We start from the raw sequence: 27655 nt of genomic DNA on the forward strand, positions 1-27655 counted from the left end.
GAGATGACATTAGTATTTTTTGTCACTGCATTCAATTTCTTCCCAGGTTGTTTTGAGCTCATAATGCTTCCATCTGTGAAAGCTGTAGAGTTCATTCAATCCCCCAGCTCCAGGGAAGGTTCCACATATCTGTGGGACATCTGTAGGTGACAAGTACAAACTGGAACAGAAAGAAAGACTGGGTAGGGTTAGGAAGTGCAGGAGCTCCATGGCTTCCAGGAAGGTCTGGTGCTTAAAGGATGCTGGTGTTACCTACAAGCAAGAGCAGCTACAACTTTTGCTATTCTTCTTAGTAGAGTTTTGAAATGTCAGCAACCTGAATAAGATGTCTACTAAGCAAAAACGAAAATCAAAACCAATAGTGGTGGACCTGGATGTCAGGAAGCTCCTAGCATGAGGAAAGAAAACACACAGAGAGCTCCTCTAAGCAGGAAGAACAAAACACAGCAAAGTCTTGTGTAAGGGAAGTATGGAGACTGGCAAAAGCACAGGGGAGATGGGACACGGGATCTCTCATGGCTTTCAGCAGCAGCAGCCTGAGCCTCAGCATCTGGGGACTGAGTCACCCTTGAGTCAGAGCAGCCGTATTCAGTTAAAATTGTACTTTGCTGTTGTAATCCATGGCGTGCTGCTCAGTACTGCTGACTTGTTTGTGTCATCTGCCCAGTAAATTACTGACTGGAAGCTTCTCTTTCAATACAAATATTCCTTGCCAGCCACTATAGGTTTTACATTTGGTAGGGGATTTTTTTGGTAACAATTTAGGTCCTTTAGTGCTGCCAAATAATCTTTCCTTCGCTCTTGTGATGCAGCACGTGGGAGAGCACTTTCTGCAGATTACAAGGTGCTCAGGGACACAGGGGTGCTCAGCTGTACAAAGGGCAAAGACATAGTGATAAAATACAGGCAGATTCCATTTAATGATCTCTCAAAGCTCCTGAACCCAAAAGACAAAAGGAGAAACATGCATTTAATGTCTAGGGGATTTGCATGTTGTCAATCTTTAATTAAGGTGTCTGAGATAAAGTTCACCCTTGCAAGACAAGGCAGCAGAATGGGCACCTTGTGAACCAGGAGCTGTGTGAGAGCAAAGGGCACCTGGGCTCACAACAGCCCAGTCTAGCACTGAGGTTTCACTTCAAGCTCAGGAGGGCTGGAGGAGAGCAATGCCTTGGGCTCCTGCTGCTCCTCAGCTTGTGGTTGTGCTGCTATTGCTTACTGGACTGAGCTGTGACCCAAACCACCATGAAAACAAGAGGCAGAAAAGAGCCACTTATGATGAGCAGTAAGTACCATTGCTTGCAAATGCATTTGTTGGGATGTGGTCTGTAAGTGCTGGTAATGGGGGCAGAGTGGCTTTACTACAGCTCTATTTTACTTACTCTTTGGCAGATATGTGTGACTAATTTTTATTTTTTTTCCCAATACACAACAGGCCTCGTTTATCCTCCGAGCAGGGTAATTTAGTGTTCTATGCTGGCTCCAGCAAAAATATTGAATTTAGAACTGGACCACTGGGGAAAGTAAAAATTAATGAAGAAGACCTTACAGAACTTTTTAGTCAGGTGATATAGTTATTTTCTCTTAATATTTTTTCATTTTCAGTTCTACATATTAATAGTTAAATTGTTTTCACAAGTGTTTTATGTGTTCTGTATTTTATTTTATATTATCTATATCAGCAGTCTAATATGAAAGTAAACCATTGCAGACTTGTAATCATGTCATCACAAAAGATAATGAAAAGATTAAATTGTGTATGTATAAGAGATCTCTGTATTTAAGTGGACTTTATAATAGTAGAGTTATGCAAGGACTAAACTTTCCTAAGCTTTGAAAAGTCAAAGTTTGTTTCACATTATCTCTGTTGTTTAACTTTAGGTTAGAGAGAGTAGCACAGAGATTCAAGAACTTAAAAAAGGCAGTGGTGCTTGGCAGAATGTATCCCAACAGATTACTCTGCTGACCTCCAAGGTGAGCCAAACCTTCATGTTATACTCCTCCAGCATTCCCACGTTTCCATTCCTCACGCTAATATTAAACAATCTGTTTCGTTTTAGTATTTCTGCATCCAGTTTAGGGAACTGGAGCAGAGTCCCTATTTAATATCAGCCTGGAGTGTTTAATTTTGAGATACTTATTCAGTAGCTATGTAGACAATTGAAATATTTCTGTAAATCTCCCCAAAATTTCCAGTTACAGTGATTCTTCTTTGTTCATTGTCAGCATCTGTATTGACTATGTCCTCTAATATTTGTGAATAAATTCCGGAAATTAACCATATATGTTTTCATAGTTGCTACACAGACATCCCATTCCATAGATAAATTGGGCTATAGGGGTTTGCAGTGGAAAGATAAGACCAGCACAATAGTTTTGTCATTTCCCTAATCCTGAATTCTTTTTTTCCATGAAAAAAATTTTAAAAGATTGCCTGATTTAAGTGTCTTTTGTTACAGTGTTTCCACAAGTTCCTTATAGGAAAATATTTTTACAGTGTAAGAGACCTTCCTCTAGGGAAATTGGGCTAATGTGAATCCATCACATTCTTTGATTCAGTGTCAGTTTGCTGTTTGTGGTTACAAAACACTTAGATGTGGAGACCTTTTCCTGGCTTTCAGTGCTCTGTCCCAGACCTCTGTCCTTGTCACACATGTGAGGACCAGAGCATTCCCACAGAAATATTCACATTCTTGATTTTCAGCACCTGAATACATCTTTGCAAGACAGAGTCTTGCCTTGTGGATCCAAGCTGGGACATATTTAAGCTGTCATTTTCTGAACAGCCAAACCCACCAAAATCTCAGAGAATGGGGCCTCATTTGGATCTGTCACCTGGTTTCACGTACCAGTTATTATCTTTTTTCAGAGAAAAGTATTTTGTGAGTTTACCAGTGTCTAGCAAGTACCTCTGTGGTCAGTCTCATACTAAGCACAATGTAATTCACATTTCTTTTGCAGATCCTGAGTCTCGATAACAAACTTCAAAGCTTTCAGCAGGTAAGTAAATGGGAAGCAAACTAGAGATCAGAAAGAAAATCTCAGCCCCAAGTGAATAAAGTGAGGTTTCAATGATTAAACAGCTAAATGATTTCTTTCTTCTCATGCATTCCTCAGGAAAACTTTTTTTGGTAACAGAAGGTAAAAAAAAGCACCAAGATTTGTGGAGGAGGTGATATGCCTTCTTACAAAATATAAACTGTGTAGGAGACTGCATTTCTTAACGGAAAAACACTTGCACATTCAAGAGCAACAAGCTGATACCAAGGAGAAGTAAACTTTCCCTTCACTGGTCTGTCAAGATAAAGACCAGAAACTCAAACTGGATTTTTATTGTACTGGAACTAACGAAGTTTCAGCTGTCGCCTGCTTCTCCAGTGAGCTTGTGACAAGCCTCACCGTCAGGTGCCAGTAAAAGCAATTGTCAGATTAGATACCCATGGAATCAAAAAGACAAGATAACCTTCCATCTAGACTCCCAGTCTGCTGCTGAAGAACAGTCTCTATTAATATTTAATTTTTACAGGTCTTTTCTCATCCTAGTGCTTGGCCATTCTGTGCATGAGCAATCACAGCAACATTATTTTGTACAGGGATAAGTGAAATAGCTCAAAACTTTTACAAATCAGCCTTGCTGAAAAAAAATGGAGGGCAGTTAAAGAAAGAATTTGGGGGAAGAGAAAAAAGAAGGTTTGTCTTGAAAATAAATGCTAATGGAACACGAGCTAAGCAGAAACCTCATTTTCTGCTCTTTTCTGGCATTTCAGGACATCCAGAGGAGAGCCTGCAGCAGTAACCCCTGTAAGAACTCAGGGACCTGTGTAAACTCACTGGATGGCTTCTTTTGCCTCTGTCCCAGCAACTGGCAGGTGAGTCTTTACCCTCCTCAACTACAGAGTGTGTATTTCATCTGTAAGGCTGCATCTAGCTCAGGGTGATTGCCATGCAGCACAGCATTTCGGTTTGTTCAGGGTAGAGTGAGCAACACTGAAAGCAGAGCAGCAGTGTCACTCATTGGTTGTTTGCTTCTCAACAATATCAACATATATGTGTAACAAAAGAAGCCCAAAGCATAGGGCCAGACCCTGCACTGTTACATGCAGGCAGTGGCCCATGAAGTCAGTGATTCTTGGCAGTTCCCACAGCAGAGAATTAGTCTGGTTTTTGCTGAGCACTGAACTGAACTGCATGCCTTGCTGTTGACCTTACACAAGGCTAGAGAGAGGCTGGGGGAAGGGATGGGTAGTTATTCAGTCTTAAACAAGTAAGACAAACTGGGGGTGTAAGTAATCAGTGCCATTCTGGATTTTTTAAATCCAGAGACTTTACTAGGATGGTCTAAAATAGCACTTTAATGGTGCTATTATGTGCACCAGAGATGGGAATGTTATATTGTCTCCTCAAAGGATTTAAACTTAAAAGTTATCCCAGCAAGATTTGGGTCAAAATTTATGGGCTTTCCTGATAGAAACAGTTTATAAGAAAATTTTCTGAGTCTTTTTCTAGCTGGAAAGTGAGGGGTTGACAAAAATGTGCTGTTCATATGCTTTCTACATTTGAGATATTTTATCCCCATCTGACTGATAGCAAGGGTCACAGAAACACAGCTGAAAAATAAACTTTTGTTATTGTTTTCATAAGAGAATCCGTGTTGATAACAGCCCATGGTTTGTATATCTTTGAAAACTATATTAAACATTGGGTCCATGGTTTGCTTCATTTCTCAGTTATTTGGAAAATAAACTGGTTTTCCATTTCATCTTAGGGCCCCCTGTGCGCAGTGGATGTTAATGAATGCCAGATTTTTGCTGGAACAGCATTAGGCTGCCAGAATGGAGCCACTTGTGTGAACACGCCAGGCAGCTACAGGTAACTTCTCAAAACTAGACACAAATATCCCGTGTAGAATACTCTGCTGCTTTTGTACCCCATATCATGTCTGCAGCACAAGTTCTAGAATTAAGTCTGTTTAATATCTGTGCACTATAATCCTTTGCAGTCTGGGAACAGATAAAATCCTTACTGCACTGTTCACTGAGCCCACTGCAGACACAGAAAGGCCTCCCCAGCCATTGCCTGCTGTGACACAAGAGGAGCAGCAGGAGCCAGATCCATCACACAGCCACGCTGGGGGGAAGGCTGCAAACTGAGGACTGGCTCCAGTGACCCAGCCCCCTGTTGTAGGGGCAGCTGCTTTAATGGAAATTTCCTGCACCATGGGGTGCAGCTGGGGCTGTGAGAGGCCCATGCTGGGCTGTGACCAGCACTCACCAACATGCCCACAGAGTACAGCCATGTTACCATCCCTCTGCTATCACCCACCCCTTGAGATCAAAGGGAGATGAAGGAGGTGATCACCCTTGATCACTGGTGTTCCCAGCACGCTCGTTTGGTCAGAGCAGGGTGCTAATAACATCAAGATAATGGGTGCAATCCCCATGCAGCCCATTCACTAAGGCTTGGACTGGATGACCCCTGTGGGTCCTTTCCTACTCAGAATATTGTGAAAATCAGAAACAGTTTTGTGAAATGCCTTCATCCCCCCCAAAAACAAAGGCACTGCTGAGACAGCAGCAGAGCAAGGAATGCACAGTGCTTCCAGGCAGAAAGGGAGGAGAAATGCTGTCTGCAACCAAGGGGGTGCCTGGGCTGCCTCTCTGCTGGGCCCCACACACGAGGCCTCTGGAGCATATTCTTCTCTGGCTGTGCCCAGCTCCTTAGGAAACATGTTCTTGCTTACAGGGCAAGCCAGCCTGAACATTTTGTGTCTCATTCTCCAAAATGTCAAATAATCTGCCAAATAAATAACTCTCACATATAATACAAAGCTCCCCTGTGCAATGGGAACACGCACGCTGGAGAGCACGCCTCAGCTTTCTGCAAAGTATTCTGTCTCCTGCTTCAGCAGAGAAATCCTAGCCCCCACAAATATTTGCTTGATGTAACACTGGCTTAGAGTGCTTTGTCAGTTCTTGGAGGAACCTCAAACAAAGGAAGTTCTCCTGTAGTGCTCCTCATGCTTGAACATTAACACACAGTCTGCTGAGGTGTCACTTCTGCGTGATGCCTCCTGTAAGCTTTAATTTTATTTTAAAGGATGTTTCTAGCTTGTCTGCAACAGATATTTGTCAAGAAAACAACAAAGCAATCTGCCTTTATTTGTTTCCTATTGTGCTCAGAGAAGTACAGGTGTGTGACTAAATTCTCCTGTTCTCACAAGTGTTGTCATTGTGTTAATACAGTCACGATTCCCCAGGTTCTTCCTTGGTGTACTGCTTGCCCTCCTTGGTACTTGCTGAATCAATGCTTCATGGAATGAACTAAGACCTCTTCATAAGTCATTGAAACCTTAATATTACTGCTTTTACATCACACACTCAGGATTATTACATAGTCCCTTCCCAAGTCCATTGTACTATCTTTAGTGTCCCTTATTGGCTTACTTCTGAGTGCTCCACAAATGCTAAATCCATCCCCAGGCAGAGCATGACATCTCTTTTCTGCAATTGGGAGGACATTGCTGCTAAGATTTCTGGGACTCAACAGCCCAGGTCACCCTACTAATGCTCTGGCATAGTCCACCATTGTGGACTGCAGAGAAAGAAAAGGGTAATATCTGACTTTCCATAGCCTGCAGAAATAATACCAGGTGATTGGAAGTACTGGATTAGGTACCATGAAATGGAGCATAATGCAGTCTTCATCCCTTGTTCATTTTCTTTATCTGCATGGTTTTCCTGTAACTCAGGAAAGCTGAAATATGAGGGAAAAAGGCAGGTATCCAGAAACACCTTCCTCAATCAAAATTTCAAGGGGACACTGGATCAGTTGGATCAAAGGCTGTGAAAGTCCCCGAGTCTATCAGACTTCTGTGTCACAACCAAAATAACAGAGGCCTCATCACGACATGCCATGGCTCATGTGATGGAACCACAGCAGTGCCAAGCAGCAGTGCATCACAATTTGGCTGAAGTGCCTTGAGTGTGACCTACTTCTGGAAGCTCTTCTCTGAGAAACTTCAGATGGGTAGCAGATTAATCTTTGCCAGAGTAGACAGGAGACAGTGCCATTGTTCTCCTCCTTTGGAGACAGTTGGATTGCCTTCTGTGTCCTTTGAAGTTGAACATGAAGCTCTGAATGTGCTTTAGACATATAAAAGTCATCTGGTTCCCTGACCTGCTGCCTCTGTGCTTGCCCATGCTGAGCTGCTGCACTGATGGGAAGGTGCTGTTCTGCTTGCTGTCTCTTACAATAATGGACATGCTGTCTTGCACTGCAGACTGCAGTTAAGCATTAAGCTGTTGTGGGGTTTTGAAGCCTAAGTTCATGTGGGTTGCTTGTCCTGGGTGCACTCTATAGTTACCTGCAATTGACTTATCAAACTGCAATTTCAGCTGAGCATGTGACACGGTGGAAGGGACAGCAGCAGCTTATTTTATATAAATTGCTTCAAGGTCCAGGTCAGCTGCACTAGAATACCCTGATTTCAGTTCCAGACAAATGCTTTTACAGAGCACTTTTCCTTAGGCAGCTGAAAAGCAATCCAAGAAGGGTGCATACCTGCCATATGTCTCTGCAAGCCGCAGACATTGCAGCACATAACTTGAATGCAAATAAGAGTCTCACTGTCATTTTATTGAGAAGATAGTGATCTGAGAGGAGGTTTTCTGTGAATTTATATCTCTTTCAGCTGTATTTCAGAGCCTCACATTTTGTCTATGTGGAAATAAAGAGCCAGTGAAAAGGGAAACATTATCTGATGGCTCAGAAGTTCCCAGTTTCAGTTCCAGCACATATGTATAATGCTGTAGCTAAGCTCTGCCCTATAAATAACAATGTGATGCATGTGGCAGCTTTCAAACCAGATCCTCCCAGTAGAATGCCTTCTTTCAACCCACTGCTTTGTTCTTCCCACCCCACCAACCCCCAATGCCACCTCTTGCCCACTACATCCCTAAAAGCTGAGGTGCTGCTGAGACAGCAGCTGCCCATTGTTGCGGTGTGGGGGTGAAAGTACCAGTCATGGCATTTCTGCACATGGCATCATATGATGGTCATAACTGAAAAAGGAAGTTTAGGTGCTCTTTGAGTGAAGTGGGGTTTCCATGCTCATATTCTATTTAAGTCTTACGTTAGACTTTTCTTTTTTTCTGGATTTGTGCTTATGAATGTAAAAAAAGGCTGTAGATTTTTCCATAGGGCCAGACGTCATGAATATACACAAGTCTCAAATGGTTCTTGAGTCTCTGCTGAATGGGTGATTTGCCTCTCTGCATGATTATTAAGGATTGTCATAGTAAGTAAATAGATGTATCTTGTAAGGAACACCCCATAAAGTGGAGAATGGAAATGAACAATCTTTAACAGTGGTAGAAAGACAAAATTTTGATTTTTCTTTCCACTTTCACTATTAGCTGCTCCTGTACTCCAGAAACCTATGGGCGTCACTGTGACTTGAAATTTGATGACTGCCAGGAAGGATCTGAGAGCCTCTGTGAGCATGGCCTCTGCGTGGATGAAGAAAGGGATCAGCCCAGCAGGGTAAGGAAGAATGTATAAACCTCAGCACACAGCACACAGCACAGCATGAATAAGCAGCAAATTCTGCTGAGTTTGACAAAACTGCATAGCATGGACTGCTGCTGAAAACAACAAGAAAGGCCACTGTACAACATAACAGCCTCTCTGTTGTACCAAGGGTGGCAGAAAGAATCAGAAATGTCTGATGTCTTGTTAGAGGTACTTGTCACAGTATTAGATCTACTAATACGTCCATAGCAAGTTAGGAATATTTTTTTTATAAGCTGAAGTCTTATTTGAAATACAATATTCTTACTGTTCATTATTTTGGGAGTTCTAAGTTGCTACAGTATTTTACTGCTTAAATGACTGAGAAGGACAAATACCATGAATCTTGTTTTTCCTGGGAAAAGTGGCACATTTGTAGCACATTAGTGCCAGGGGCCTGGAAGCTGCCAGGGCTGCATGGTGACTGTGTGGCTGCTGCTCATCCTTGGTGCTCCTCAGTGTCAGCTGGATGTGGGTCTGACTCCAGGCCCAATATTTCCAAGCATCTGCACTGGATGGATGCTAGCACACACTTGAGTGCTCTTCTGGAGCAAGCCAGCTCATTCCATTTAGGTGAGAATCTGGGTACAGGGTGTTCACTCCAAAGGGACAGATGGACCATGCCAGATTTGGCTCTTTCCACTCAGAGCAGCCCTCCAAAACCACCCAGCCAAGCTTGTGCTCCTTAATACTCCTATATGCCCATGCACCATTCCAGTCACAGCACTTTTTTTTTTTAGCTTTGCTATAAACTATTTCTTTGCTTAATTTTTAGAAGTTTCAAAATTCATCACTTATTTTCTGCCCATTTTTTGTTGAGAAAGCTTTTCAAAAGGGTTCAGTGTTGGCTTAACAGTGTCTGTTCCTGTGACAATCAACAATAAAGCTCCCATTAACTTTAATTGGACCAAAGCTAGATAAATGCTGAAATCTGACCATTAGTAAAGTTTACTAGAGAGAAAACTGTTTTCCTAACAGAAATCATGTATTTGCATTTTAATGTCAGTGCTGCACATTGCATAGACTACTGAATAATTTGATTAAAAGAAAAGCCAAGATGATTTCAGGTTGCTTACAATGATCTCTTTGCCCTGGTTAAAAAGAAAGTTGATGACTTTTAATTATGGTTTTGTAGAGCTCATAATTAATCTTATTTTTCTCTGGGAGCTTTGGGGTAAATTACAGATGTCTTTTATGAACATAATGAATGAGCCTGAGTTGCTTCCATAATCTGAAAAAGCAAATTCAGAGGAAGAAATAGACTGGGAAAACTACTGAAGCAACTTACAAAACAAAACGTACAAGCCATGTAATGCTCTGAAAGCTTTCTTGTTATAGTTTGAAAGTCATTTTATGAAATTAACTCCTCTTGCCTTTTTCTTGACTACTGCAAATGCCTTAAACATGCACTGTGGTGTTTTCTGTGGCAGCCCAAGTACCACTGTATCTGTGATGCTGGCTGGATGTCCCCTCCTGGCAGCCCTGCCTGCAGCGCTGATATAAATGAGTGCAACCTCCCCAATCCTCCGTGTTCACAGGATCCACCTGTGCAGTGCTACAACACTCCAGGCTCCTACAGATGTGGTCCCTGCCCCACAGGTATCTCGTCCTTCCATGCTCTCAAGTTGGATGGGGTGGCAGAGGTGCTACTGCCCGTGTATCATAAGCACAGACAGAGGATGCAACTCTATGAAATGCTTTGGTCTGTGTTCTAGGGAATAAATGCAAGTTGTGTTTTATATAGGTAACACAGGCAGTGGAGTCTAATGCATGATTTATCTCATCCTAAACTGAGCATCTAAATAGGTCTCATGTCCACAGGTACCTTCATGTCCATCACGTCCTGTCACCTTCACATAATTTGTCTGCAGTACTTTTATGTCTGTATGTTTCCTGCCCTAAGGCAATATAAAAATCTGATTGTTCCCTCAGACCATATAACCTATGATTACTCTTCCTGAGCTGGGCAGGTGGTGTCTATAGGAAAAGTTTTTAAAGTATTTAAGTGAAGTTGCAGTAAAGCTTTCCTGCAAAATGTATGTACATGCACCTCACCGGAACTGCACCCTCTTTAGGTAAAAGTGCAGTTTGAATCTGTGTTTGAATCTGAAATATCCAGAATACAGTTAAAATAAAACATTCTTGTACTCATCTCCACTCTGTTGTGTTTGAAACCTAATTTTCACTCTGGTATGAATTTTAATCAGTTATGAGAGAGACAGGTCTACCCTTGTGCTAATGAAGTGCAATTCAGTTGTATTCTATGAAAAGATTTGGTGAAAGAGGAAACCAAAAAGGCCAGGCATTTTCTTTCTGATGTCTTTTCTGTGCTGCTTTTTAGGCTGGCAAGGAAATGGCTACACTTGCCAAGACATTGATGAATGTGCAAGTAATAATGGAGGCTGCTCAACTGTACCTATGGTCCAATGCATCAACACAGTTGGATCATTCCGCTGTGGGCTCTGTCCTCCAGGTAAAATGGGTTTCTTGCTGATAATACTATGGAAGGGCTTAAAAGATGAAGATTCAACACATACAAGCCTGTTTTGGTGTAGATTTAAGAAGCTGAAAATTGGTTTTATAGAAATATCGCATACACAATACTGTAATACAGGATGCAGAGTCCAAATATATTCAAATTGCTTCAAATAGTTGAGCTATTAAGGAACTTTGTATAGAGTATGCCTCTACAGAGGATCCTCTGAAATGGGTTTCTCTTGTACTAGGTAGCTGTTTTCAGTATTATGGCCTTGATTTGGTGAAGTACCTCCTTTACAAGATCATTAATGGGAAACAAGGATTGCATAATTATGGTAGTAATGTCATTGTCTGTATTAATTGAAGGAGTATCCTGTGTACCATAAATCACAGACTGTATTGTCTGCAGTAAAAAAAGCCTTGATAATTGTCACGCTCTGAATGCTGTCTGAGGAGGCAGCGTTTCCACTGCAGTACAGCTCAAGCAGTGGAAGTTGCAACTTAAGTCTTTATAATCTATGCTTTATGATTTAAAATGCTTTCTGAAATGTATGGGATCAACACTAGAAATATAGCAGGAAAAAGTCTTTCTAAGTGACTTTTTGATTGCTATTTAAATGGCAGGTAGGGAAGACTCCCAGTTACTGAGTGCTGAAGGGATATCACCATGCTGGAAATGTGGCCTCAGACAAGTTTTGGTGATGTCAGCTCTGGCCATAAGGAGCTGTGCTGCAGGGCTTTGGTCCTCCTGAACGTCCTGAGAGGATCTGGGTGTTGTGTTTGAGATTCAAGTGCTGTTCTGGTGTGCAGGAGGAAAAAGTCTGGATGTGGTTAGGGCTGACTGGGTGCAGATGTGTAGGGAGGGCAACACATGGTAGCTGAGAGACACAGGCTTCTATGGCCTCACTGACTTTACCTACATTTAAAATACACTAATATATCTTTTTTTTCTGCAACTGTGGAAGGATTTATTTACAATCAGAATCCATCCCTGCCTGCAATGAAGGAGGCACAATAAATATGCAGGTTTTACTTCAGCAGCTATCTCAATTCTTTCTTCTTAACTGCAGAAGACTATGATTTTACACCATGAATTAGTATTTTGCTCACCAGTTGATTATTTTACTGTCAATTCTCAAAGAAAATGGTTTGCTACAGACTAACTGAGATTTACCTCTGAACAGGTTATGAGGGAGATGGACAAACATGTACCCAGGTTGATATCTGCTCAATAAATAATGGAGGGTGCCATCCTTTGGCTACTTGTACCTCAGCTCCAGGTATGATGTTTTCTTAAAGACTGTGAGGTAATATCAGCGTGAATATAATATCTCATGGAGGACCTGGTTAGGATAAATCCACTTTATAGAAACATATCTAGATTGCAGCCCCTTTGCCACAGTCGGCTTTGCCTCATGTGAATGATTTTACAGGCAAGTTAGCTAAAGCCAGCAGACTTTTTCACAAACACTGACAGAAGTAGATTTAGGCTCCACCAAAAAGAAGACTTTATGCTAAAACTGTAGAGATGTTTACAATTTCTCTTTGATGCATTTTTCCAATTATATAGCTGCTTTTAATATTCCCCTTCCCACAAATACCCTACAACTACCCCACCACTTCCCATGAGGGTGACCTTGGGCTCTCAGGTACCCATAGCAAGACAACACTAAAAACAATTTCCATGTTCAAACTGGGCACTGACCAGGGAAAATGTCAAAAGATCAATTTAGAATAATATTAAGATTCTCCTTCAAAATGTCAAGGACATTTACAGACATTGGTATTACATTCTATGTCTTATCTCCCAAGGGCCCATGGCATTTTGTTCCTGCACATCTGGGTTCACTGGAAGTGGATATGGGCCGAATGGGTGCTCTCCTCTCAGTGACATCTGTCAGCTGCAAAACCCTTGTGCCAATGGGCAGTGCCTGGTAAGTGCTGGGCTCCTCACACGCAGTGACAGCACTGTGCAGTTAGAACAAGCCAGGGAGCCTGGCTGAGGCTGAAGGCTGAGTGCACACATACTGCTGGGAATGAGGCAAAGTCACTGGGGACTGCAAGGCCAAAGGATACACCTGAGGAAAGCAAAGTCAGTTTCAGGGAACACAAGCCATTTCCTTGTGTGTGAAGTAGAGGTAGCAATCTTGGCACTAATGGCCTGAGAAATTGTGTTTGGTAGCCCACACTAACCAATGGAATGCTTGTGCTGATGGGAGAGAACTGTTCTTGGTGGCACAGGAAAGTAATTTACCACCCTGGATCATGGGGAATTACCCGTGATAAAGGCACCAGTACCTCTGCTGCCCTTCAGACTGTTAATATCCAGCAGAGTTAGTTAGGAGTTCCTAGTCTGATTTTGTGAGAGCACTTCTAGAGTCTCAGGCTGTTTATATGAATGTGGAAAGGGTGTTCAAAGGAATTGGTTGCACTGATGGTAACCAAGTCTTTTTGATCTAAACTGATTGGTGGGATGAATTCATTCTCATGCACAGTGAACATTTAGTTTATCCTCATGGATCCTATGTGGGCTTTTTTGGCTTCCTGAGTGAGGTGTGCTGTGCCCTGGAAAGTCCATGCTGCAGACCTGGGGGTTTTGTTGTGGAAGATATTTAGGATGGTGATTTTGCCAAAATATTCACAAATGCTAATTCTTTTGTTCCAGTGGAGTTTTTTCCCATTTATCCCCATTAGGCTGCAGATGTCCTCACTTTGGTTGTCCCTGAAGGCACAGAGAAAATGAGACATAAAATATGGATTTGGCAATGTTAGGTTAATAACTGGATTTGATGATCTTAAGGGTCTTTTCCAAGCTAAATGTTTCTACGATTCCATAGTGTATTACCTCTTGCTTTTTCAATTTTCTGTGTGAACTGTGACAGTCCTCTCACACTCCACTCCTGACCAGCATTCCTTGCTCCCTATTCTGTAGGTATCTACTGAATACTGTCTTCACTCATATTTAAAGATTTATAACCCTATTTATAGGGCTTGTTTTGCCCAGATCTTATGTACTTTTTCTGACTATTTAGTTCATTTAGTTTATTAAAAGGTATGACATCTTCCCCTAAATATTCTAACATACAACAGTGGGCAATCATGGCTACCAAGTACCTGAAGATAATAACACAGATATTTAAGTAATATGACTACAGAAGCATCTAATAAAATAGAGAAACAGCAGAGCTATATTTGGCCAGCATCATGATAGAGGAAATAAGTAATTAAGTATCAGGCAATGCAGATCAGAAAACACCTTCTAAAATAATATTCAGAGCCCTAAATACACATCAAAACCCTCTTCCATTGTACTGAAAATCTCTTTGGGACACAGAGGACATGAATAGATAACAGAAAAGCAAATAGAGAATGCAATACACTGATTGCATGTCATCAGAGATGGGATTGTAACTCATACCTGGGACCATGTTCTGCTTTACCTCTAAAGATTGTGTCTATAAAAAAAGAGATATAAGGAAAGAGAACATATGAAATTAAACCAGTTACAGATATGGAAAGACTTGATTATATGGAGTAGTACAGGTTGTGACAATGGAACTAGAAAAGAGACATACAGAAAAAGGAATAAAGCTGAAAAGGTGATGAAATTGTTCCCCTTTAACATTCCTCAGGATGAAAATGAAAGTTAACAGCGCGCAAAACTGCAGCACAGACTTCCTGGAGAAAGGTCTTGAGAGAAATTACTCATAAACTGGTTATCTTGCCTTGCTATTTATAAGGTTTAGGTAATTTGATTGACTTGATTCTAGCATGATCAAAGAGTTTTCTGAATGGCTAAAAGGGATTTTAGATTCAGATTTTGATTTTGATCTTCAAGAAAGTAATTTGAAAGAGCTCTGCTAAGAAATAACTTAACAGAAAAACCCAAAGAGATAATCTAGTTAGGCTTTATGCTTATTTTGGTATTCACTAGTGACCATCAAGATTTTATTTCTTTACTCCAATATTTCCTCACAAAATAAGTGTAAACTTCAGTCTTTCTCCTGACTCCATTGATTTCATTAGGTATTCATGCTCATTGTTTATTTGATTTCTTTGTATCTGTAGGCAATGATCTCTGGCTATTTCTGCCTGTGTAATGCAGGCTGGACAGGCCCTAATTGTACAGAGAACATTGATGAATGTATCAGCAGCCCGTGTCAGAATGGGGGCACCTGCACCGATGGGGTCAATGGCTACTCCTGCGAGTGCACCAGCGCCTGGACAGGACCGCAGTGCCAGACTGCCCAGCAAGGTACAGCCAGAGCCTCCCCCTCCTTCCCTGGGAAACGGGACAGCAGGCTTCAGCCAGTGGGTGCTTGGTGCATGGCACTGACATGGGAATAACAACTGAGTTATGATGTGAAAAACAGCCCTGTGTTTGGTCGATTAGAGGTCCCAACCAAATTCCCTCCATGTCAGAGTTTTCCATGAGCTTTGTTTACAGCTGTTTTGTTCAGCAGTAGGAATGCAACAATGAAGCTGATCTGCAGGCCCACTGGCCTTGGCTAGATGCCAGACATCCTAAAATCAGATCTCTGTTCCTGAAAAAGTTGTCTGGAAAGCTGGTTGGGAAAGAGGATCCAGTATAAGGAGAACAAAAGAATATATTGATGTTTCTCTTTTGTGCATATTATTTCATCTGTTGTGAAGCCGAAAGGTCCTGACATTGTTAGTCAAGAGGAAAAGCCAGAAAAGGTTTTCAAACAGAAATGTAATGAAAGAAATGTTAGGCATGAAAATGGGGGAATCTCAGTTTTATACTGACTGCAAGGCTTTCCCTTTTCCTCCTAATATAATTTCTTCTGTTTGTTTGAGAACATTTTTTGCCATTAATTTTAATTAAACAAGGTCAGGATAGCATTCCAGTGAGTCCAGTGTCCCTGTGACAAGAGTGGCTCATTTTTACTGTAGACTGCTAAGAAGAAATCAAATTACATTTTAATGTAATACAGTATGTAAAACTTCCACTTATCCCCTGTGAAATCTTTTAGAACTATTTTAGGCTTTTTTCTATTTTCCTGAAGTATCTAACTAGTATTTTTTATTATGATTAATTATTAATATTTTATTATTAAGTCCACAGGGGGAAAAATTTATTTTTAGCCATTCATAATGAAGGGATAGAAGCCCAGTTTTTTATGCAGTAAGGAATCATACTGTACCACCTGTTCTTTTAGTTTTTAATGAAGGAAAAAATAGTGTATTTTCTTTCATGATCATTTTGAATCAGGTTGAAAAAAGGTGAGATATTTTAGACAGACATTTCGAATAAAATGATATTATTTTTACCACTTCTTGAAACAAAATTGTTTGGTGAGAATTGGCTGTTTCTTTAGAATCAGTTCAATGTTAGTCTACAGGTGCTTGGTGCACACTAGCTGTATATGCCTTGCATTTTGGCTGCTTTACATATTTTTCTGTAACTGTTTGGGGTTCTCGGTTCCCATGCATTGAATGGTTCAGTGAGAGAAGAGACCATGGTGTGTCATGAGAGGGATTATCAGGCCCAGAAATCTGGGCAAAAAGAATAAATGGAACAATAAAACCTCCTGAGGACAACTTCTATGATGTACCACTTCTGAGAAAGACAATTTTACATCATGTTAGCTTCAAAATGCAAAATGTTATTTCATTGAAGGGGAAAAATCGAGAGATTCAATCTGGAGGTATCCTTCTGGAAGCAAAGCATTTTATGGACACTATCATGAGACAGAATCAATATCTTTTGGCAGTATCCACATGTTCCAACTGACATTCTTTGCTCTTTTTCCAAGAACTATTTTTCTGTTGGGGAATTTGTGCTTTTCTGAGATGTCATTCCACTTGAGAGGAAGTCCTAAAGACCCTTTTATAGAAGTATTTAACAACATTGCTTTAAATGTTTAAGAGGAAAAATCTATGCAAAGAAAAGCTAGGTTTTGCCTTAGTCTGTAGAGTAATAGCACAAAATCTGTTTAATTTTCTCTCTCTTTTTGCAGTTTGTGGAGGATACCTCTCAGGCTTGACAGGGACTTTCCATTACCCCAACAACCCAAACAGCCAGTGGTACAGCAGTGGGGTCAGCTGTGCTTGGGTTGTTCAAACTGCTCCCAACAAGGTAAAGTAGAGCTCAGGTTAAAGAAAGCCTCAGTCTGTAGGATCTCTGATTGCTTATCAGAGCAAACATGACTATCTTCATGCTACATGTGTTCCTATGCTATGATCCAATGCCCTCAGAATAAATAGTTTTTCAAAAGAATAAATTTTAGATCCTTACAACCCTTCAGGCTCCTTAGCCTAAGGATTTGCTTGGGTTAGATTTTCCAAGCTTTCCTAAGCAGATGAGAGGTATAGTTTATTAACCTATTCCAGGTACAATGTTCTACATTGCTTTAGAATGGGATCTGTGAATGGATGCATGAGAAAAGCTCTGCTCTGATGGGCTCCTCAGGTGGATCCTGAGCTGAATGAGTTGGTCAGAGCCTGGTGCTGACAACACCAAGGCTGTGGCTTTGATCCCCATGTGGGCCAACTCTTCACTTATGAGCATGGCTTGATGATCCTTCTTGGTCCCTTCCAGCTCAGACTATTCTGTGATTCTGCGACCCTAAAACAATTTCATGTTTCTGATATCTGAGTACAGAAATGTAGAATGCTTAACTCATATTGTCAATGCCTTTGTGTAATAACAGCATCTGATTTTTTTTTTAAAGATTGATTTTTAACTGTTGCACACAAATGTATATTCTGATCTGCAACTAACAATTCCACTTGTGTTATAAATAACAGCTACAAAATATGCTACTCCATAATTTAGCATTAAATTTCTTACCTGGGATCTAAATATTTGATATATTTTTGACATTTTCTGGAATGAATTAAGTCATTTTATAAACCAGTACTTAACAGTGGTTTATACAGCATTACATATATATATATATATGTATATATATGTATATATGTATATGTACATGTATATATATGTATACATGTATATATATATATATGTATATATACATATATATGTATATATACATATATATGTATATATACATATATATGTATATATATGTATATATATATATGTATGTGACATATCCTCAGCCTAAAGCTGGGGAGCCACTACTGTCTTCAGCAGAGCATATTACAGCACATCAGTGAAAAATCTGAAACTTAAAGCTGTGCATGTCACTAAGTATCCAGAATGGGCTTTAGAGACACTGATTTTATTTGTGCAAAACAAGATCATTGAGCCTTTTAACTTCCATTACAACATTTTCAAATATAGCAAGGGTGAAAAATACTAATTATCTAATGAAAAAAACCTGCCTAGGGAAGCCTGGAATAAGATATTTTATGTTGTGTTTCAAGCTTTTCACATGGCTTGAAATTTACACATATAGATATTTTGCACTTATAACACACACAGGCAAATGGTCTCAATTATTAGTTTATAGAAATAATGCTCTTTCCAGAAAACTTTACTGACTAAATTCTTATCTGTCTGTCTATCTTCTCTCTTTCCTTTTGACCCTAAAGATTCTTTGATATTCTTTTTTTTCATGGAACCTTTCAGGAAATGACATAAAAGCTCATAGATTCTCACAGTTGCACGGACACACATATCTGCTCCATAAAGTTTCTGCATAGATAGTGTCTCAGCAACAGAGAAAAGAGATATTTTGTTTTCTCTCTTCTATTAGATTCTGCGTGTTACTTTCCCATTCTTCCAACTGGAGACAAGTAATCAGTGTAACTCTGAATTCCTTCAAATCCATGATGGTCCTTCAGCATCAATGCACATTCTTGGAAAATACTGTGGCTTCCCAGGTCCTACAGAGATTCTCAGTTCCCACAACTCTCTGTATTTCTGGTTGTACTCAAACCACACCATTACTGGAGGTGTTACTGTTCGTTGGGAATCTCAGGATCCTGGTAAGTTGATCAAATGCAAAGCATCTTCATGGCTTTGGAGTAAAATGAATTCCTTATTTCCTTTGGTTAGGAAACATTAGAAGCAGAAGGACAGTATTTTTCAAGGGAGTGAGGCTGAAATATATATCACTTGAAGATACTTTCAAACTCTAGTTCTAGGTCTCTGCATGAATAGCTTTCTGCTGTTTTTTAAGGCTGCTTTACACTTGCTGTGAGGAATCCCCCAAAGAGCAAGTGTTTCTGGGGATAGCATTCATTTAGTCAGTTCTCTTTTGTCACAGAAATATCTGGTACATCGAGCAAGCAAGTTAATGGTTTGTTTTGCCACTGACAATTTACAACACCCTAAATGTTCCAAACATGATAGATTATAGGGAACTGGATTTTAAAGAATGTGTGAAGGTTTTTCCTGTGATTTGTTGTACATTTCTGTCTGAATTCTTGATAATGGTAATTGTGTGATTGTTCCAGATGGTCTGGCAATGCATTCCCACAGATAAATTTCAAATCATCTCACATAACATTAAGGTCACTTCAGTGTTCTGTGTATTATCTAGAAGCAAAAAGTGCATTGGGTTGTGTTTTAAATGAACCATAGAGTAAAAAATGCCATTTCCTTTTTTTCTAGAAATATTCCTTGAAATGCTTTTAATAGGATTTTTGGTGTTTTTTTTCTTTCAATTGTCATTATTAGATCGATAATTAATAACTGACAAATGCTGAATTAATACTTTGAGTACTGAAAAGCAAAAGCAGGTATTTTGGAGGAAAAGGTAGCACTAACAGAAAAAAAGCAAAGAGAGCAGTATAGATGAGATTAAACTAGCTATTTCTTTTTTTTTCTTTTTAATGGAACTAGTCTTGTGATAGGATAAAAAATTGAGACTATTTACAAAGTACAGAAATTCAGATTAATTTTGTAAATCCTATCCAAACACAGTGCTTCTGATTATTCTTCTTAAAGCATGTTAATCATGACTGGGTAAGAATCTTTTACTGGGCAAATCAGGAAATATTTGGAGTTCTCATTTTAAAATTGCAGAATTAACTGCAAAATTTAAAGCAAGAAGAAGCTTGCTGGTTTGTTTGGCTTGGTGTTTGTTTTTTAATTTATTCTGACCTCAAAGTTGTAGGTGGTTTTGACACTACAGGACAGTTCATCTTCTGACCCAACATGTGGTGAGAAATACTCTGTTGTTCCATGTCTCTTTCTGTTAGAATGTGGTGGTGAGCTGACAGGTACTTACGGCTCGATAACCTCTCCAGGATATCCTGGTAACTATCCTGTAAACAGAAATTGTTTCTGGACCATCTCAACCAGTCCTGGCCTCCTCATCACATTTGCTTTTGGCACACTGAGCCTGGAACACCATGACAACTGCAATTATGACTATTTAGAGGTAAAGTGTAATTGTGAATGATGACAACATTTTGTGGATATGTTATTGCAAAACGAGGTATTTCAAAACTTTTTTATGTACAGAAGGGGACTGTTTGAAAATTTAATCCTCCTGGGTTGCAATGCTTTTTTAAATTTACGTATTCCAGCCATCTATGCACAATCAGAGACAATAGGACAGAAAGGGGATGAGAAGCTGCTTCACTGAAGTCTGTGGAAGTCCTGTGACAACAAGGATGGGATTCAGGCCAAATACTTGATGGGAAACTTTCACTTTCGTGCAAAGTTCAGTCTCCAAACTCCTTGTCAAATGTCAACCCACAGAGAATTCATGAGCCTATGGGAAACTGTTCAGGAAAGGGATCTAAGACTAATAGATTCATATCCTGGCTCACACAGCCATCCACCACTTGATGTATGAGCTGAGGGCTTTTTGTTGAGTGTGACCTAATGCTTACAGAATTCAGCAATACCTTCTCATGGAAATGAGAAGCCAGTATGGAATAGCATGTTGTGTGCAATGCAGAGTATGATTTCAAGAAAGCAATTCAACAGTAGATCTCTTGATACTTTCTTTCCCTTTCACAAAACCCTTGATGACTCCTGGCAGTAGCACCACAGCTATGCTGGTGGATCTGTTTCTTGGTTCCTCTGTGTTTGGAGGCAACTTCCTATGAGCTTTCCCTCCACCCACCATCCATAATACCTCTAGGGCCACAGAGATAACTTAAGGAGTGTTGGTACTGCTCACAACTGGCACACATATGACAATCCTAAATGTTGATCTCTCATTCTGTCTAGATTCGAGATGGTCTCCTTCCACAAGACCCTGTCCTTGGTAAATACTGTAGCACTGGATCTCCACCCCCACTCCAAACCACTGGTCCATATGCATTTATTCACTTTCACTCTGATGACTCAATTACTGATAAAGGCTTCCATATTGTGTATACAACATCTCCTGGTAAGTAAAATACTCAGGATTAAAGGTCGGTCTGTGGCATTCTCGAGCTAGAGATAACACATGAATGGATGTAATTAACACTTGCTCTTTAATAATATAGAAATTCTTTTTGATTTGCAGTCATTGTACAGAAGCAGCCTCAAAAGGAGTTACTGTACTTATGAATAGCTCTTCTTTTTTTTTTCTTGCTATAGCAGAACCAAGTTGTGGAGGAAATTTCACAGAGAGTGAAGGGGTTATCACATCTCCTTTCTGGCCTAACCCTTACATCAACAACCGACAATGTGTCTACATTATCCGACAGCCAGAGGATGAAAAAATATTTGTCAACTTCACCCATATGGAACTGGAGAATCATAGTGATTGTTCAGCAAATTATATAGAGGTGATTCTCTTAATAGGTTGATATGAAAATTTGAACACATATGTGTACAAGAGCATGTATAACTTCTGTCCCAAGGGCCACTGCAGAAATAGGTGTTAATCAAACAACTAAGTAGATGAATTTACTAGGGCCCAAAAGTCACAGGGGCTGAAAGATGGTGCAGGATGGTGCATTTGGATGAAGCAAGGATAAGAGAATGAGGAAATCTATCTAACTTAACACTAATTCTTAATAGTCTGTACATGATTAAGGGGGAGTTTGAACATTTGGTAAATTAATGTCAACTGCAAGAAAAAAAAAATAATGCCATAGCTGCTATGCAGCATTTTCTGGAGTCAAAGTGTTATATGGAAGATTTTGATCTGACACTAAAAGGAAACACCATATAAATATTTATACACACATTCCCAGGGAAGTGATTGAATTACCATTCGTGGAGGTATTTACAAGAAGTGTAGAAGTGGCACTTAGGGCCATGATTTAGTGGTGGGCTTGGCCAAGCTCGGTTTGCAGTTTTACTCTAAGATTTAGAGATCCTTTCCAACCTTAATGATTCTATGATTCTATATACATATGTAAAGCTGGGAGTTTATTGTTGCCATAACTGAAATCTTTAATTCAAGAATTCTTCTTAGTCTAAATCTCACTGGCAAAGACAACAAAAAGGTATAGTTGGAATGTTTTTATATATATATGGAAAATGTAGTAATAATGCAATACTAATATCAGTACTTAGTGCGTTCCACTTGAGGTGACTTTCACTTCTAGCTCTCTCTTCATTGGTTTGCAATGTTGTGTTACACATAAATTTACAGCTCTAGGGTGCCAAATTTACAGCTGTAGGTGCAGGGAGCCATCCCTGCAGCCCCAGAGCCGGGTGCAGCACTGCCAGCCATGCAGCTCAGTGGCGGCACAGGTTGGGTTTTGTATTTAATCTCTTCTTGACCAGTGAGGAACAGGCCTCTGTGCTGTTGATCTATTTTTAAAAGATGTTTTTTTGTTGTCATCGTTCCCTTCTCTCCTCCTGTAATTCAAAGACCTAGGTTGGAATGAAGTGTAATTAGTTTCTGAAATGAGAGGGGAAGTGTGTTTAATGAAAACAGACAGCTTTTGTTTGTTTGGCCTGCTACTCCTCTTGCCTAATTGCTGGCAAAACAGCAGCTAAATTCACAACAGCCACAGAAACAAAACCATTTCTGTTGAACACCATCGGTTTGTATTAGTTCAGCAAGGCATTTACCTCACTGTTTGCTGATCAGTCACAAGCCCTTCAGTTTCCATGTGCTTCTGCCCTCCTCTTCTTCCTGCCCCCTCACTCTGTGGCTCAGCCCAGAGCAATCAGACTGACATTTTCTGGCTGGGACAGTCAGTAAAACCAAAGTACTGTGCTCTGTTATTAAGACCTGATTTTTTTCACATGTGCTTTTGTAAAATACTCTCCCACTGGTTCATCTAGGGAGATAACTTTTGGGTGTTGAAGTTACCTTAAAAGTCACTCTCCAACAACTTTTTTGTCACTTTGGAAAAGTGCAGATTATTCCATTCCCTGGCTCTATCAGGAAATCTGTAGACTTTGCACAGGGACCAGACACAGCTCACAGCACTTGCTCAGGGAGGGGTGTTTAGTTCCTTTTAAGGATGGAATCTGCCATAAGAAAACAGACAATAAAATTTATTTGAGAAAGGCTGTGACACGATGATGCACAGGTAAGATGCTACTCAAGGCAGCCCCTTTTACATGCTGTCCTTCTAACTGGCAAGAGGAGACATTACTCACATACATGGTTTAGATAACCTATTAATTTTATCACTACTCACTGGACTATATAAACAAAAAGTATAAGTAGAATCAGCTCAAGAAAAACATGTGAACTCCTGTGAATTACCACTCTGGAAGTTTTCACTGCTTTCCAAAGATTTACTAAATATTTTGGCACAGATTCTGATGTCAGCTGCTCTGCCATAAATCCAGAATAATTCTGTCACCTTAAACTCCAATTCCAGGGAAATTGGAAAGATCTATTAGTCAGAAAGCCATCTCACCAGCTTGAGACTGCAAAGCTAGGCAAGCATGCCAGCCACTGCCTGTTCACCAGGGCACTCATGAGAGTTCCTTACCTTCTCTCCCAGCCCATGGATGAATACAGATGAGGAAGAAAAAATTAGTGTTTAGAGGGGACCTGAAAGCTGGATGTTCCTGGTTTGCCAGTGAACTCACTGGAATGATTTTTTGGCTTTGACAGCATGTAGATGCATTTAAAAGCAGTTCCATTTGTATGAACTATCACCACTTTTACAGCAGAAAAAAGGCATTTTTTTTGGGAGAATCATTGGCACAAAAATTGCATTTTTTTTGCTTGGGCAGAGAGCAAAGGACCCATCTTTTGGACCTCAGGTTGTTGTTACCCACTTGAAATGAGGTGGGCTCCTCAGAGATATACCAGGGCTCTGCCTGGATCCCTGGATGTAGCTATTCTTACTCATGGAATATGGCTCAGAGTCTGAAGTCTTGAGGTACAAATAAGTCTTTCCCATCAACTCCCCTTGATAATCAGGATTTATAATCAACTTTAAGGAAATTCTATAAGATACATTTCTCCTTTGATTAGCAAATTGATTGAGGTCAGTAGAAAGGCAGTGGAAGGTAAAAGCTGGATTCTCTGATGTAGCCTCATTGCCATTATCATGCACTGAACCCTTCAGCTAAAAGAGTGAAAAGGTGTCAGTGTGCCTCTTTACTGCTTTAGGGACTTGGAGTTGCATCTCCTCTTAGTGAGCTGTCTGCTTGCATCAATGTATGGATGCAGATGCTTGTTCTGGATAAGTGCCATACAAAAATCACTGGAAACTTAATGGCCAGAGCAAGAAAATAAAAAATACCATTTTCTTTCCCTAGCAGATTTTAATGCTGGCAAATATTTCACAGCTATCACTGGTGAGCACCCTACCTGTCTCTTTCATCCTAAAGGTGTCATTTTTGGAAACATGGGCCCAAATAGTGCTAAAACTGTGGTTCATAGAGAAGATCATTTAATCCTAATGTCCTGTGACAGCAGCATGTGTTTGTGTCTTCTGTGCTCATCATCTGATTGTTCCTTTGAGCTCTCATAAGTCCTGTGCTTGTGCCAGTTACAGTGATGGCTCTGTGCCCCTCTCATAAATACATAAACCAGCTACTCCTTTTGTTCTGTAGCAGCTCTTGGGAGATGATAGTTTTATCTGGATATCAGATACCAGTGATTTTATGATCTAACACTTTCCTCTTTTTGATGACTAGGTTCGAGATGGTGACAGTGAGATGTCTCCTCTCATTAGAAAAATCTGTCATAATACACTCATGTCTGCAATCACTTCTACCAGCAATGCTCTCTGGATCAAATTCAAGTCTGATGCTTCTGTGCAGAGATCTAGCTTCAGGGCTATTTATCAAGTTGGTAAGTGGAACTGGTGATTTGCACAGTGAACTTCCTGTATTTGGACACTTTCAGTCATTTCCATGATACAGTATTCATATAATAGGTTAAACACAAACTTCAAAAGAAGTCAATTTATTTATTTAAAAAGATGTCTGCAGTATGTTTGCTGTAGGCACTCCTAGCATGCTTGGAAACAGGCCCTTTGTTGCTCCTGACCTTGAGATTATCTCAGATGGTTAGAGCATGGTGCTAAAACAGCAAGGTTGTGGGTTTGATCCTCATACGGGCCATTCATTTAAGAGTTGGACTCAATAATCCTTGTGGGTCCCTTCCAGCACAGAATATTCTGATATGATATTAATGATTCTATGATATGGTACTAATGATTTATCACTTGATGTTGAAATACCAAAGATATTATAGCTTCAATTCTGCCTAAATTTTTTTACTTTCATTTTGCCTGTCTTTAAGTTCTTAACCACCTACAAGCCTGTGTCTGTGAAACAAGTCAGTCAAATCCATTCATTTTCATGAGCACAATTTGGTCTTCTGTATAAGCATGTTTATGCTATACCTATAGCATTTTTTTAAAAATATGTTCACTTTAAATTTGTTCTTTTAAATATGTTCACTTGTGTGATCTGTAGTAGCTGCTGTAATAAGATAATTTAGTTTCCTTCTAATTTCATAGTGTTACTTGATACATATCATACATCATCATTATGATACATTCCTTGAAATCATTCATCACAAGTACTGATTCTTGGTGTGTCTTGGCAGCCTGTGGAGGTTCCTTGTCTGGAGCAGGCACAATCCATTCACCTTATTACCCCAGGATGTCCCCTCACCCAAAGACCTGTGAGTGGATCATCTCCCAGCCAGCTACCAAAGCAGTGATTCTTAACTTCACTGACTTTGACATTCGAGATACAGCCACTTGTGATTCGGACTACATCGAGGTAAGGAGCCACACACATGCACTTTGAATGTCGATACATATCTGCAAGTTCCTTCTAATCCTCATCTCCACCCCAGTGGAAGTTCTTGACAGGTGAGCACTCCTTCCAGCAATCACAAAAGCTTTTCCAGGTTCATAATGGGATCCCAAAGCTTTTCTTGGTTCTCCAAAGATGTTACGACTGTTTTGATAATCAAAGACAAGTATCGGGTTTCTTTAAACAGATAGACCCAGTTTGGAAGGTTTTTGTGCCATTTACTGCTGAGGGTGTAAGATCTCATCTTTTCTCTACTCCTCTGATAGGGATAAGGTTTTATTTTCTGTGCCTGTAGAAGAAACCACATGAAGAAAGGGTAGGGTTGACTTCCTAAGGATCTCTTTTATGTAGTTCTTATGATTTACTTTATGCATAATACTTGAATGTAATAAAAAATTCTATAGGATATTTTGAATACACTGTTCTTCAGGTCAGAGATGGCAACAACGCAGACTCTCCTGTTTTGGAGAAATACTGTGGTACAGCTGTACCCTCTAGAGTGCAATCCACACGGAACAATCTCTATATCAAATTCAGAGCTTCCTCACTTACCAACCTTGGCTTCAGAGCTCAGTACTGGCCATTAGATACAGGTAAGGACTGTTTTGCTGTTCTCTGTGTAGACTGTTGGGACTTTCCAAATTTTCCCACAAACTGAAAACAACTATATAAATAAACTATAAATATAGGAAAAGAACTGTCAATCAAGTTTTAGGATGGTGTGACAGGAGATAAATTCTGAATCAGTTACCATGTAGTATGCATCAAGAAAGAAAGACTATGAAATTTCAGAAAGAAAAGTAACCAATTTTATAAATGTCTAACTGTTTTTTTACAAACATATAATTTAACCTGATGTTTTAAATCTCTGCAGTATGTGGAGAGACACTCACTGGATCTTCAGGAACCATTACAAGTCCTGGTTATCCAGATGTGTACCCACATGGGATTAACTGTACCTGGACTATCAACGTTCAACCCGGCTACTTTATCCGCCTGACGTTCACTTCATTTAACTTGGCATTTGATTATAGCTGCAGAAAGGATTATCTTGAAATATATGACAACAGCACTGTGCAAAAATTGGGAAGGTAAATATGTCCATTAACCTACAGACCTGTGTTACTGTGGAGGGAGCACTGCTCTGTAGGTCTTGACATTCAATTTGCTTCCTTAAATTTTGTGTATAGAATTTTTTCTTTTCATCACAGAAACAATAGCAACAATTTCTCTGCTAGGCTAGCAAAGGCAGCTTGCCACTTGACCATGGAATGAGAAGCACATTTAATAAATAATTTATTGGGAGAAACTAATTTGTGTCTAAAGGATAGTTCTTTTAAGGACAGGTTTCAATAGCTAGCTTTGTCCCACTCCATTAACATTTTGATTCATGGAAAATAAATGGAAAGTATTTATATATCTTTGCCCATAAAAGACAGAATTTTAAAGACTTTCAGAAGTGAAAGAAAGATTACTTAAAAGGCTGTACATTTGAATATCTGCAAAAACTAGACCACAACCTGCATTTTATGT

The 27655-nt window shown here is 39.9% G+C and overlaps 1 protein-coding gene across 1 annotated transcript in view; it reads left to right on the plus strand.

Moving 5' to 3' along the window:
• Nucleotides 1-469: 469 nt before the first annotated feature.
• The window catches only part of CUBN (cubilin), a 144382-nt gene continuing 117196 nt past the window's right edge, over nt 470-27655 (plus strand). Inside the window, exons 1-21 of the mRNA XM_071429898.1 lie at nt 470-666; nt 1418-1565; nt 1882-1974; nt 2962-3000; nt 3768-3869; nt 4766-4869; nt 8415-8541; nt 9999-10167; nt 10910-11041; nt 12231-12326; nt 12859-12980; nt 15115-15301; nt 17028-17146; nt 18732-18963; nt 20182-20363; nt 21164-21326; nt 21521-21711; nt 24989-25145; nt 25908-26086; nt 26553-26715; nt 26997-27213. Of these exons, the coding sequence (XP_071285999.1) occupies nt 470-666; nt 1418-1565; nt 1882-1974; nt 2962-3000; nt 3768-3869; nt 4766-4869; nt 8415-8541; nt 9999-10167; nt 10910-11041; nt 12231-12326; nt 12859-12980; nt 15115-15301; nt 17028-17146; nt 18732-18963; nt 20182-20363; nt 21164-21326; nt 21521-21711; nt 24989-25145; nt 25908-26086; nt 26553-26715; nt 26997-27213 (3119 nt within the window). The remainder of the gene's footprint in view (nt 667-1417; nt 1566-1881; nt 1975-2961; nt 3001-3767; nt 3870-4765; nt 4870-8414; nt 8542-9998; nt 10168-10909; nt 11042-12230; nt 12327-12858; nt 12981-15114; nt 15302-17027; nt 17147-18731; nt 18964-20181; nt 20364-21163; nt 21327-21520; nt 21712-24988; nt 25146-25907; nt 26087-26552; nt 26716-26996; nt 27214-27655) is intronic.

The sequence above is a fragment of the Agelaius tricolor genome, unplaced genomic scaffold (assembly GCF_023055355.1).
Source record: "Agelaius tricolor isolate 1412-34295 unplaced genomic scaffold, bAgeTri1.0.p SCAF_6, whole genome shotgun sequence".
Taxonomy (NCBI): domain Eukaryota; kingdom Metazoa; phylum Chordata; class Aves; order Passeriformes; family Icteridae; genus Agelaius; species Agelaius tricolor.